The sequence below is a fragment of the Mirounga angustirostris genome, unplaced genomic scaffold (assembly GCF_029215605.1).
Source record: "Mirounga angustirostris isolate CCGP_5_RB_7025 unplaced genomic scaffold, mMirAng1.0.hap1 SCAF_11, whole genome shotgun sequence".
NCBI lineage: Eukaryota > Metazoa > Chordata > Mammalia > Carnivora > Phocidae > Mirounga > Mirounga angustirostris.
Genome location: NW_026991719.1, coordinates 32,757,286 through 32,771,677, shown reverse-complemented (window position 1 = coordinate 32,771,677; position 14,392 = coordinate 32,757,286). Strand labels below are relative to the sequence as shown.

Here is a 14,392-nt window from a genome sequence, read left to right as displayed (position 1 = left end):
ATTGGAAATAATGCCCATATCCCTCTACATGGGACCTAGTAACTAAACTCTGGTTCATTCATGCAATGTAATACCATGCAACAGTAAAAATTAAGAGTTGCTTATGTACTGATTTAGGGTGATTGCTAAGAGAGCAAGGTGCTACCACTTGTATAAAACAAAGAGGGATGAAACTTTATATACACAGTATCTGAGAAGATAACTAAGAAACTGGTAACACTGTCACCTGGAAAGAGAAGCAAATTGCTAGAGTGCACAGTTGATGTGATGCATCTCTTTTTTCACTTTTCAAACTATGTGACTCTATTACCTATTCAGAACATGAATTCGATGAACATTTAGGGAAAAAAAAAAAAACCACGCCCAGATCAGCTGACCTTTGGGCTCGGTAGATGTATTTCGAGTTTCCGGTGAGGCGGTATAGCAGCAAGAAGACATAAGCACTGCCGGCGACACCGTGGCAAATCCCCGGCCCCTTCTTCAGCAGGCCCTTCTGCCACGTAAGTTCCCCACACCGGATACACGTGTCCAGGTACTGCGGTTTTTTGGAAACCAGATAAGCTTTGGCAAACAGATAGGCAATTCCTGTGAAAACATCAAAGACATCAGAGGTGACTTTGGGGCTTTATGCTATGGAGCAGAACTTCTCCAACTGTAAAAGGCTCACACATCACCGGTGTAGAACACCCATTCTAATCTGGTAGGTCTGAGGTAAGGCCTGAGATTCGGCATTTCTACCAAGTGCCCTTCTGGGAACCACGTTCTAGGAGCAGCGCTATAGAATCTTCCTGTCTTATGTTACCTGTGAGATTTAGTTGTTTGAATTGTATTGTGATATTGGCCCCTGGAGAAAGAGCAACAAGTACAAAGAGTGATACAATCCATAATTTACAAATGGGTTAATATTTAACGATGCATACTCTGGTAAGCATTAGGCATATCTGGCTATTTGAAATGGCTAAGTGTTTATACGGCCTGCCCATTCCCCCACAGAGGTTCAGAATTTGTAATGTTAAAGTGCTTATAACTATACACCTTTTCTTAAGGCAAAACTGGGAGTCCTTCCAGAAACAACAATGATCCCAAACGACCTGGCCAAGACTTCTACTCCAGCTGTGAAGTGAGTCCTTCCCTACTCGATTGTTCTAAAGGAAGACAGTTTCCTTCCAAACTCCTCAACAGAGGCAATCTCAATTACACAGGCAGGAACAGAAACAAGAAAAGCGACAGCTATTAATGGAAATGATTTCCCCCAAGTTCCAGGTGCTCATATTCGGAGAGGAGATTAGTAACACAAGATCCCTCTCTCTCCTGCATGGCCTCTAACTCTCTCCTACATGAAGTGGGAAAGATTGGAATTTAGCAGGTTACGCGACTAGCTCGTCCATCAGGGTTATCTCTGCCTTTCACTGTCTTTTGACCAGGCTATTTTACAACTCTGTGGAGACAGAAATTACCTTGTAGACAACTGAGAGTAATGTAAATAATTCCTATTCCTAGAAAATCACATACTGTCTGGGAGAGATTGTTTTGACTTCCCTTGGCCTTTGTGGAAGCAGCCAGTTTTGCATCTATTAAGCAAATTCATGTCAGCTCTCCTAATGGCCCATAAATATGCCTGCTCCTGGAATTTTCCTTTGAAACCAGCTGTAACACCTTTCCGGTTCCCTCATTAATTAATGAGCTAAATAAAATTGTTGACCCACGTTTATTTTATATTTGTATGAGTCATGATTTTAGTCTCTTTTAGAATTGATCCTCTAACACTTCCTATGATTAACACATAACAACAGGTTCTCAGCCAAGGCTTTCCAGTCAACCACTGACAATGGTCACCCATAGCCTATTGTCCTTCTTCACTTCTAGGAACAAAGTGTCTTCCACAAGCTAAAAGAAGATATTAAAAGAATTGAACTTATTTACACATTTATTCATTCACTGTATCCATTCTGTCGTAAGTGATCGTTGGTTACTGTATACGTGGCCCTAGGCAGGGCTTGCTTCATGGGCATGTGACCTGTACAGTCTCCAAGGGTCTCCAGAAGGACCTCATGCTGGGTTTAATACTCTGCTGTTACCATCTTGAAATTAATAATCAATTTTTTAAAGAAGGCTGCCTTGGGTGCCTGGGTGGCTCAGATGGTTAAGCGTCTGCCTTCGGCTCAGGTCATGATCCCGGGGTCCTGGGATCGAGTCCCACATCGGGCTCCCGGCTCGGCGGGGAGCCTGCTTCTCCCTCTGACCCTCTCCCCTCTCATGCTGTTTCTCGCTCGCTCGCTCTCTAAAAAAAAAAATAAATAAAATCTTTAAAAAAAAATAAAGAAGGCTGCCTTTTCACTTTGTGCTGGGCCCCCCAAATTATGTAGCCAGTCTTGGCCTTAGGTTATACGAAATAAATGCTAAACAAGATTCCTGACCTTCAGGAAGGTACTGTCTAGAAAGGGAGAAAAAATTTGTACATGTGACTTATATACATCATAGGACATGGAGTTCCTGATGCTGTTGGAGCATAAAATGAATGACGCTGTCAATAACCCTAGAGGGATCAAAAAAGTGGAAGTTCCCTGAGGGAGACAGTTGGGTGAGGCCCAGGATAGAAGTAGGGCTTTCTTCAGGATTTTGCAGGATGCATAGGAAACTCCAAGCCCAACATGAGTTACAGAGAGCATTCTAGGCATCAGGATCAATAAGGGCAAAGATTTGCAGCCAGGGCAAACAATCCACATGAAGACCAGTGGTGCAGTGTTCTAACCAATAGGACAGGGAGATGGAAGGGTAGATTGGGTTCACCTTATGGATGGTTTTACAAGTCCAGTTAAGCAGCATGGACTATATTCTGTGGGCAATAGGGAACCAATGGGAGGGATTTTGTTGTGGATTGGTTGGGTTTTACTTTTAATGATGCGGTTAGTATTATAGACAAAATGTCCCACAGTGGTGTCAAGAGAGAACTAAAGAAGCACAATGGGGTAGCTATGAGCTGATCATGTCGGCAGAAAGATGGCAAAGAGGCTAATAAAAGGCTCAAAGGATTTGGTGGTTGTTTAGACAGTAACTGAGCACCTACTATATATCAGGTACAGTAGTAGGTGCTAAGGTTTTAAAAAGCCTCTCCCTTCACAGTGTTTACAATCTAACTGGAGGCATTAATTAGGTTATCTGAGGGGAAAGAGAGCTGTCATGGAACACACAGGATGGCTCCTAACCCACACCTAGAGGTAGGAAAGGCCCACTAGGGGGAGTGACACCATCTAGCCTGACTACGAAAGATGAGGAAGAATTAGCCGGGTGAACTGGGAGCCCTTGGTGCTCTGCTGGATTGCCTTTACCTTACCTGCAGGTGCCCCATTTCCCAGATGCTATGAATTGGCTGCTCATAAAGCTCACAGCTGCCCTCTTCTTGAGAGATTTGCACTCACCCAAATGAAAGGCTATGCTATATGCCCACCTCCCCAGGAGATTTCAGCCAACGACTGGCTCTGACACAGGGAAACCAAAGGTCAGCTCCCCTGCCTCAGGATGGACCAACCCTGTGGTGTAATCTATGACTCTTGGCACCCACTCAGAAGCCAGGTGAAGCTAGTCTCCATTTGAGACACAAAAAGCCCTCTGTGACTCAGCTCTTACTCTGTTCTGCCAAAGTCTCCTCCATTACCTACTTGAAGATTTTCGCTTCAGTAAAACTAAACCCCCCACAGTTCCCCTTCCTTCACTATGTGGTTCCAAGCCTCTGACTGACTTTTCTTGGAATAATCTTCCCAACTTTCTTGGCCTGGCCAATTCACCTCAGACATCACTGCCTCCAGGAAGCCCTCCCCAAACCTGGAGGGGCACCTGGAATCCCTCTTCTGAGTTCCCATCATTCCCTATACAAACCTTAGCACTTAGACGATATCATATTAAAATTTTGTTTATATGTCTGCCTCCCCTAGGACCTTACCAACTACTCATGGGCGGGAACTCTATCTCGTTCACTTTTGCTCCCCTCGTCTACGGCATGCTGTTTGACCTGGCAAGGGCCCCAAAAACATCTGCTGACTTTATAATGTCTCATTTCTCACCCCAGCACAGGCCGACACCGAGGCAGAGACGAGATGTGGAAGCAAGAAGGGCTGATATGGTCCAATTGCTGTGCCAGGCTATTAGCCCAAGGCAGCTTAATATAGCTATCGATCCTCTGCTTCCGGCCAGAGACAAAGGACCTCTTCCTGCAGCCTGAATCACAGAATGGTCCATGGAAGGGACCTTGAAAGACTTCTAAACCTCTTGTCTTCTAACCTGACCTACTGAAACCCGCAATAAGGTTGCTTAATCGAAAAGCAAGGAATGTTGGGTTTCTTTGCTTTTGATAGGAGCCGTGTCATTTTGTCACTGGAACACTGATTATTGGGCACTTACCAGAAACCTAAGTCACCAATGATATACGTGTTTACCGAACACTGGGAAAAGAAATCATTACTTAAGAAATATGGTTTGGGAAGCTAAACCTGTGAAAGCACGCAATCTAGCAGAGCCTCGTGACAGACTCGGCACGGATAGTTTGAACAGACTGGAGCATCACCCCACAGGTCCGTTCTGCGGTCTGTCATTTCACTGAGGCACACATTGTACGGCGCGTGACAAAGCCTGGGGACCAATGACACCTGCACTGGTCAAGCCCTTGTTTTCTATTCAAAGTCACATACCCAGGAGCCCTTGTGAAATGATTTTAAAAACTAGCCACACCTGTTTCCTCCTCTGCGTGAGGAAAGGAAATGCACTGTCCGTGTTACCACAGTAATGATGTAACATAATGCAATCTAGAGTTTATTTTAGACACAGCATTTGTTTTAATGATTTTGTAAATGACTCTCATCCTGTATTTCAGAATCATTAAGGCTATGAAGAGGTCATATGCATCTGCCTGCTGTATGGCGTTGTATTTAGTGAGAAAAACTAGATGCCACACTGGCTATTTCTAAATGTGGGTGTCTGCAGATCTTTTGGGACATATCCCTCAGGAAGGGCAAGAGTCCACAGGACAAAGGGGATCTGGGGTGATCAAAAGACTGACTTTCACCGCTCCATCACCACATGCTCATTTCACAGATGAAGAAACAAAGCCACGAAGGGCACACAGTGGTTTTCTCAAGGTCATTTAGTGGATAGCATTGGGGCTACGATTAGAACCCAAAGTTATTGACTTCGAGGCAAGAACTATTTCCACACTGCCTAAATGATAACTAATTAGAACCTGTAGAGGTGGGTTAAGGACAGTCGATAGGAAACAACTATAGGGGGAGATAAGGTATTGTTGATGAAGTTCCACATTTGGATTATCTCTTGCAGGTTTTTATTCACAGAATCAGTCTGCTGCCCCAAACCATCCGCACTGTTCATAAATCTGCTCTCAAAAAATGTTTTCCTCAAACAAGTGAAAATGATTTTTCTAAGTCATCTTTTTTAGAATTTTGGGGAAGTTTAGTGTTGCTGACTTGATGGTCTTTAACCTGTACTTATCAGATTTATAATCACTCTTAGGTTGTTTTTAGCACATCACATAAAAGGAGGACCAATACCCTTGAGGTGGGAGTGCGGGTTGGCATACATAATGGGCCCCAGTTGGTTCTTTATTCATTTGTGAACTGGTTTATTTTTGGTAGTTCAGTGAATACAGGGTTTTAATGAGTTTGCTCTGCAACCTATGTTTAATCTTACCAAGATACAGAACGTGAATGATATATGAGGACAAATGAAGTCCCCAAGGTGATAAATCATACGCTATACTGTTACAGTGCATGATTTACAAAGACACCCCCATCAATTAACTGACCCAGTCACTCCTTTTAATGGATTATCTTCCCATCTTTGCAAGGCTGTTACTAGCACTTTGAGTCCCTTTAAAATATTCTGTATTTAATTTGGGACACCTTCAAAATTCAAGGATTCTGGGGGTGCTTGGAGGATAGCCAGAGACCATCACTGAGAATGATTAAAGGGAAATGGGATAGGAGAGTGCTGAGCGTAACATGAAGGGATATCATTTCCAGAATGGTAAATAACTTGTTCTTCTCCAAAAAGTTCAAAGCCAGAAGAAATGGGCTCAAATCATCACCAGCGGGAATGAGCCTGGACATAATGCACAATGCGCTGGCGCCAGGACAAGCACACACAGGAGCCTTTGAAGTCCCTTCCTTAGGTAAACGTGGCAGGTGCAGAAAACATGGCCAATGAGCTAAAACTTGTTATTCTTCAACTTAAACTGTACCAAAGAAAAAATGAAATCTCAGTTGGATTACAGGTTAATTAGGTAAGGAGCGGAAAGGAAGTAATAAAAATCAGGTAACAGACTAAAGAGAAATCGAATATATTTTAAAGCTGTGCTCATGGCACTGAAGCATAGACTTGAAAATTAAATCCACTCCTGGGGCGCCTGGGTAGCTCTCAGTTAAGCATCTGCCTTCGGCTCAGGTCATGATCCCAAGGTCCTGGGATTGAGCCCTGCGTCAGGGTCCCTGCTCAGTGGGGAGCCTGCTTCTCCCTCTGCCCCTCCTCTAGCTGGCTCTCTCTCTCAAATAAATAAATAAATAAAAATCTTAAAAAAAAAAAAAGAAAATTAAATTCACCTAATCCAAAATTTTTGTGTTATTTTGGTATTTTAAATCTCTCCCCTGGCCAATCAACTGAAATTGATTTATTTGAATTTAACTTCTTTCAAATTGCTCCTTCTCAGAAAGCCTAATTAACAGGGTAATGGGATTTAAAAAAAAAAAGAAAGAAAGAAAAGATGGAGTCTGATAAATTTCTAGGCTCAATTCCAGAGAGTTCACTGCAGATGGCTTCTCAGTTCTCTAGACTTTTTATTAGGTGATGATGGAAATCCTCATTTGAAGAATTATGGAATAGTGCATCTCAAAATTTAATGTGCATAAAAATACGGAGGGATCTCGTTAACATGCAGATTCTGATTCAGTGCGTCTGGGGTGGAGCCTGAGGTTCTGCATTTCTAACCAGCTCCGATGTTGCTCCTGCCACTGGTCCAGGGACCACATTTTGAATTACCAGCCTCCAGATTTATACTGTTCGATGCAGATATTGAGCCCCTGCCATGTGGCTAGTGTGAATTGAGATGGGGTGTTAGTACAAAATATACACTGGCTTTCAAACACCTTAATATGAAAAAAAAAACTGAAACAGCTCAAGTTTTAAATTGGTTGCATGTTGAAAAAATACTTGGGGTATAAAATATCTATTATTAAGATTCATTTCACCTGTTTCTGTTTACATTTTTAATGGGGCTACTAAAAATTTAATTTCATGTCATTCATATTATATTTTATTGGACAGTCCTAGTTTAATTTATACACAAATAGATATGGATCATATATTGTTAAAATTACAGGATCATTTCTAGAGATCCTTTACAGATTAAGACTTTTTTTTGGTTTGACAAGTTTCATGTTGACTTTTTTAGCTCATGTAGTAATGACATAAGATGAGAAATACCCTCACTCCTCAGAAAAGACACCTCTCTTTGGCTAAGCCCAGTGAAAGGCAACATTTTCAGATAATAGTGTGGGTGAGACCTGGGGCGCCATGGCACCAGTGTACCAGCTCGTTCTCTCTCTCGATGGCCTCGCCGAGCTCGGGTGGCCAGTTGCAGTTCTGTTCCTGCTCCATGAGGAAGTCCACACTCTGCCATACCAGCTCCTGATCTGAGGGCTTGAGGTGCTCGTGGTAAGACAGAAGCATCTGGAGAATGGACGACAAGCCATGAGCTGCTCCTGTATCAAGAAACAAAGCATACTTAATTCACACAATTGGGAGGACAGCCCACTTAATTTAGTGAAAAGATAATCACGGTATAAAAAAATGAATGGCAGTATTACTTGAAAGCAGACACAGTAAATTCAACTCCATAACGGTAAAGCTTTCTCTTTGCACTCAGGCCCTTGGAACTCCCCCCAAATGGCCTTAGTTTTTAGCCAGTCAAAAACGATTCTTCTGGGGCCCCTGGGCAGCTCAGTCAGTTAGGCGTCCAACTCTTCGTTTCAGCTCAGGTCGTGATCTCTGCGTCGTGAGATCGAGTCCTGCGTTGGGCTCTGCACTCAGCGGGAAGTCTGACTGAGATTCTCTCTCCCTCTGCTCCTCCCCACCCCCCTCTAAAAAATAAAATCTTAAAAAAAATTCTTCCTAAAATTTAGTCATAATACTTGAAGGTACCTTTCTTTTACTGGATTTTAATTAGGTAAAAAAGCTTTCCAGGAAAATATTTATGCATTAGATAGCAATCTGGTTTGTGCTATACATGTGAATGACTAGAATGTTAATTTCTCTAAAAAGATGGAAAATGAAAGGAATAGTTCTATTAAGAAACTCTAGCAGACACTGCCAGTGCCCTGCCCATCACCTCGCCCACACTCACCATTCTGGGGCACCTCTCCTCCCCAGCTTCTACCTCAAGCATTTATCCTTCTGCCTGAGGCTTTCTCTGGCCACAGGGGTATGCCCAGCCCACAGGGACAGGACTGAGGTCCTAGGGAATTAACAGGTCTGGGAACAGCCCTCGACCCAGGAAGCAAGGAGCTGGTGGATGAATACCCCAGCTTCCTCACCATTGGGGTGGGGCAATTCTGAGGGATGTTCTAGACAGTCTTCAGGGTCCCCAGTGGAACAAAGCCTCAGTTATCCACAGCTGTTCACCATTACATCCTCTATTAACCTCTTTCTCTACCCTGTCTCACTTCCTCAGTCCTTTATCAACACTTTCTAGGATCACCTTCCAAATAAGCCATTTATACCCAAATCCTTGTCTCAAGGTCTGATTCTAGAGAAAGATAGGAACTTAAAGGTTCTTTGAGAAATCTCTCAGAGAACTACTAGTCTATAAGCTCATTGCTGAAGTTGGGTACCCTCATTAGGTACAGGCTGTTGGTAAATGTCCGGGGATCACAAAGATAAGTGAGCAAAAGTCCTCATCCTGAAGGTGCACAAAGCCCACTGAGGCAGCTGGACAGGCAAACCACTAATTACAGCGTGAATTGATAAAGGCTCCAATAAAAGCATGGCAGGGTGACCTGATATGAACCAATTTTGCTTCAGGGTAAAACCTGAAACATGTGAATGTTTCTCCAGAGAAGATTTTTTTTTTTTTAAGATTTTATTTATTTGACAGAGAAAGACACAGCGAGGGAGGGAACACAAGCAGGGGGAGTGGGAGAGGGAGAAGCAGGCTTCCCGCCGAGCAGGGAGCCCGATGCGGGGCTCGATCCCAGGACCCTGGGACCATGACCTGAGCCGAAGGCAGACGCTTAATGACTGAGCCACCCAGGCGCCCCATCCAGAGAAGATTTAATAAAACCTTTTTCCAAAAGCGCAGTTTCTCAATAGCTCTGATGATGTTTGATCAGCCTTGAAGTCTAGGTGTATTACAGATAGTTGAAAGGGTTGGGGAAGGCCAGGCATTCTGGGCAAAAGGAACAGGGACAAAGATTTTGAAGATTTGAGAGCACTTTGCTTGTAGGAGATTATACAGGACAGAACCAGAAAAGGGGGAGAGACGGAGCTTGAGTTTGGAGAAAGGAGCAGGTGATCTACAAAGGGCCCTGTAAGTCATGCTCAGGAGTGATGGGGAGCCACTGAAAGACTCAAAAGGGGAGTAACCAATTTTCACTCTACAGGCCTCATGTCTCAAAAGTAGCCATTATGACTTAGTAGTCTGTTATTATTATTATTATTATTTAAGATTTTATTTATTTATTTGACAGAGAGAAAAACAGTGAGAGGAAACACAAGCAGGGGGAGTGGGAGAGGGAGAAGCAGGCTTCCCACCAATCAGGGAGCCCGATGCGGGGCTCGATCCCAGGACCCTGGGATCATGACCTGAGCCGAAGGTAGCCGCTTAACCGACTGAGCCACCCAGGCATCCCAGTAGTCTGTTATTAATCCACTAATATTTAAACACTTGAAAATCTCAGTGGCTTCATCCTGTTTCCCTGTACAGAGGCACCGTTGGCAATGAGTGTATAAACCGTTCAAAAACTTTTGGTGAAATTCAGCCAATGAACTCACAATCTAGAATAAGGATTTTAGTCTTTAGGGAAAGCAATCATCAAAATAGCTACGTTTCTGTCAGACTATGAGAACAAACATTAAATTGTGATTTGTAGTATCTATTAATATTCGTTTTTAAATGGCATTTTAAAGTATTTCTAGTTAAATGAATAGTGATGACCCAAAATCAAAATCTTCTAGTTTTTAGTCAGTGCGGGTATTAAGAGGACTTTGCTAACACTTTCACTCACCCAAGTATTCAGTTCCATAGTAAGAATACATCAGGGGGAATGGTTTCCTTTTTTTCATGGCATACTGCTTCCCAGAGTCCAGAATCGCCTGGCAAATTGATTTGATCTGTGCTGGGGTCAGTACCTGAGTAAGGAAATCAAGAAGCAGAAGTCAAATCAGGATCTTCTTTTTTTTTCCACAGACACTGGATTTTCTCCTTAAGGTCCATCAGCATATTCCCCAAATCCTTTTCCTCTATGTAAATAAGCTTAGCCAGTAGTAACTTTTTGTTTTTAAACAACTGATTCACTTTTTTTTTGTCAAGTTTATCCACCCTCTTCAGAAAATTTGCTGTGTTGATGGGAAATACACATTTTTATTGCCCTAGGCTTCTATAAAATGCAAAGACCACTTTACCACGGTTATATCATTAATCCTTGTCACGGGAACAAGAAATTGCACAGAGAACAAAGACTGGGCCTAACGGATCATGCTTAATAAAGCTGTCACTCCCAGTGTGTGGCGCAGGTCTGGCCCAGACAATGGGCCTTCGGTCTGTGTCATTTAGACTGTGCTAATAAAGCACAGCTGCATGACAGACTCACGGTAGCCTCTGCACTCCCAGAACGAAACCAAAGTCCAGTAAGTACCAAGACAAAATCACTTTCAATATCAAAATGACTCTGAATAGAGAATGGCTAAAATGCAATGACTTGCAGTCTTCCATATTTTACTCAATCTACCCACAGTCCATTCTTAGGACCCTAGAGATGAAAAAGTCCTCAAGCCTACAAAGCAGTGTTGAGTTTATTAGGATTCTGCTTAGGTGTGAGAGGTTCCTCAGGGCAGATGAGATGCTCCCAGCTCCCTCTGGCCCACTCCTTCTACCTCACCATGACTCTTTGGGGGAGCACTTACCACCTGGGGTGTTATGCCTCTGTCTCTGTCTCTCTCTACTAGACAATCAAGATGCCACAAGACTATGGCATCTCACCTTTTTGGTATCCTCAGTACCTAACACAGAACCTGAGGGGGCCTTTGGGAATAAATAAGTGCCAGGTTTTTACTGGCATGAAAAGCAGAGCTCTCCCTCTCTCCCTTCCTTCCACAATTATTTCTTAAGCCCCTACTATATAACAGGAAAGCTGTTCTAGATGTTGGAGGTATGACAATGAAAAGATTGACAAGACCTCTGCTCTCATGAAGCCAAACTTCCAAAAACGCAGACCTGGTCCAGAAAAGTACCAGTCAGAATAACCATGGCCACTGCCCGCCCCCCACCTGCCCCTCCAAAAATCACCTGAAGTTCAGCCTTAGATTGAATGAATCTAAGATCAAAGAAAAGTCCATTGGATTTTGGCCTCTCTCCTCACACATCAAGTTTTTCTGCCTGATATCTACCATTATACTCACCAATTCCTTCTGAAATAAAGTACTAATGATTTTTTTTTCTTTTTCTCTCCCTCCCACCCTTTCTTTCCCTTTCCTTTTTTCTTTCCTTTTTTCTTTCTTTCTTTCTTTCTTTCTTTCTTTCTTTCTTTCTTTCTTTCTTTCTTTCCCTCCCTCCCTCCCTCCCTCCCTCCCTCCCTCCCTCCCTCCCTCCCTTCCTTCCTTCCTTCCTTCCTTCCTTCCTTCCTTCCTTCCCAGGGTTTTGCTCCTCTGATACACACAACACAAGAAAGGCAAAATATAATCCAGATTTTGGCCTCCTCAAATCTAACATTTAATTTGGGAAATTAATTACATAAAGAGGAGGTTGTTCATTAATTAATTCTGCCAATTAACACTTCCTGAGTTACTATTCCAGTGAGGCCCTAAACTTGGTATTATGGGAGAAATTCTAGAAAACCCAGGACATATTTTTTTCCTTACAGGGAACTTACTATCCAGCACTGGAGATGAGATGTAGCCAGAAGTCTACCATAGAACAATTTAAGTTCATGAGCCTAAGGGTGGAAAGAAAGTAATGCAGAGTATGTAACACAGACAAGGAAGCACTGTTCAGCTTCACTAAGACTTTACTATCTCGTTTTCTATCTGGTTGCTCAGAAACAATGATGTTGTGGCTTTCAACTTAAATTTTCCTTCTTTTAGCAACCTATCTCTGTCTCTTGGCTGTACTCCTCCTTTCTGCCTAAAATTCCTGAAGACTCTTATCTTCCCAGACATTCCTGCCATCATTTCAAGGCTCAACCTTGGGTCTTTGCAGAGCTGAACAGCAAATTTCTCCTAAATGATTTCCTACCCTGCATCTACTCAAATTGCTACCCCAAATTTTCATTTGCTATTAAAAACACCTTTTCCTTTGTGCCTTTATCAGTGCCAACTGATCTTACATTGAGTCTCACTCTACAGAATAGCTTCCATCCCCAGTCCCATATCAATCCCTCCAGCCTGGCTTGCCCTCAGAAACATGCTAAGAGACTCGAATGGCATGGATTTCGTAGGACCCTGACCTGGTCCCAGCCCACATTTTCCTGGCAATATATCTGGCTCTTCAGATGAACTTAGGTCCTGTCTGCCAATATTGGTTCTGAATCCATATGACAAGAAACAGTTTTTGTGATAGGAAAAGATCACTGGGGTATGTATTCATTTGAATTACTAAAATTCTCCCTATTTTACTTCTATGCTACTAAATGAAAATCAGTTTATTTTTTCCTCGGTTGAGCATTTATTCATGTTCTCTGTGTGTGTGTATTTGTGTGTGTGTGTGTGTGTTCACCTGCTTGTTTTAAATGCAGGAAAAAAATCAACTTAGATTACATGTGGTGCCCTCTTCCTTTCTTTCCATCCCTAACCCACAGCCTAGAATAGAGCACGAGTTTATAAAGTATTTCAAAACCTCCCCAGTCATGCATCATGTCTGCGTGGTTTCCTCTTATCTCTCGGGAACACTGTGAAAAACAAAGAAAAACCGTGCTAGTTTGGCTAGATAAAGACCAGTTATGCATGCAGTTCTTTATCTCTGAGAACAGACAAGACCGACCCTTGGGTTTATCGATCAGCAGATACAAAGTGAAAACAGCGCTTATCAAAAGTGTGTGGAGGAGGAACACTGAGGAAGAGAGTGCTGTTTCTTTCCCCCTGAGCAAATAGCACAGAAAGAAGAGATGCGGTGGGAGGGGCTCATCCTTCCCTCATGTGTCTGCTTTCTCAGGCGTTGCGCCGTCCCCTGGCCCAGGGAACGAGGAAGTGGCATTTCCAGTGGGGGGAAAAAGTGACAGGATGGCAGAGAGGGGCTTCCTGCCCATCAGGCCTCTACCAAAACAAACCCAAATTCCCTCTCCTGTATTTGTAGCACCTAAGGCCTATGTGTGTGTTGGTATCTTGGATGGATCTGGTTCTTTAAACTGTTTTCTACACTGACTTAAAATAAATTATGATAATGCAAGAATGCAAAGCAAGGCCGTGGTGGCTTGATTTAAAGTTTTGTTAGTTTAACTGATTCCCTTCACCGATCCTCAAACAGAGGTGTCTATGGTGGGCTCTGGGTTTGAAGAGCTGAGAGATAAAGCCCATGCTATGCTTCTTGGCCCTACCCGAGGGTTGTGTGGTAACTGAACCATCTCCATGCCAAGGAGTTTCATTAAGGAAACGGATGATGTGACCCAAGCCACACAAACCTTCCTTCGCCACAGACCCCTTTCCCAGGCAAGTGTCCCGCCCACAGGCCCTCTGAAGTGGCAGCCTTTGCTAGCTATAGATCAACCACGGCCAACGTGATCAAGCAATAGTCCAAAATGTCCTACGTGTGTGACTGCTCATCTACGTGGAATGCAGAAAGCCACGCCTATATCACACCAAACACATAGTAAGAATCTGATATTAATGGAGGCGTTTCCTCCAGCAATTTATTTGACCTCAATTCTTTGTCTACCACCATATGTGCCCGCACAGGCTTCTGTTCGGAGAAAAGAAACAAGCCATTTGACTACCAATGAACATCAAAATGACTTGATGCCCATGGACAATAGCTTTGAGGAAAAGGCTTTTGAATTGTCAGAACCTGGGTATTTTCGAACTTCAAATTGATGCCATAAAGAATACACTTGAAGGACACAGAGAGTCAGGATGGAACTAAAAGCTGTTCAAGGTATGAAAAGCTGACACAGAAAGGAAACCAGGA

The 14,392-nt window shown here is 43.1% G+C and overlaps 1 protein-coding gene across 1 annotated transcript in view; it reads right to left on the bottom strand.

Moving 5' to 3' along the window:
- LANCL3 (LanC like family member 3) overlaps positions 1-14,392 on the bottom strand; it is a 93,061-nt gene that overhangs the window by 8,088 nt on the left and 70,581 nt on the right. The window contains exons 2-4 of the mRNA XM_045876222.3: positions 10,284-10,407; positions 7,566-7,763; positions 378-585 (exon numbers count right to left, since the gene is read on the bottom strand). Coding sequence (XP_045732178.1) covers positions 378-585; positions 7,566-7,763; positions 10,284-10,407 — 530 coding nt within the window. The remainder of the gene's footprint in view (positions 1-377; positions 586-7,565; positions 7,764-10,283; positions 10,408-14,392) is intronic.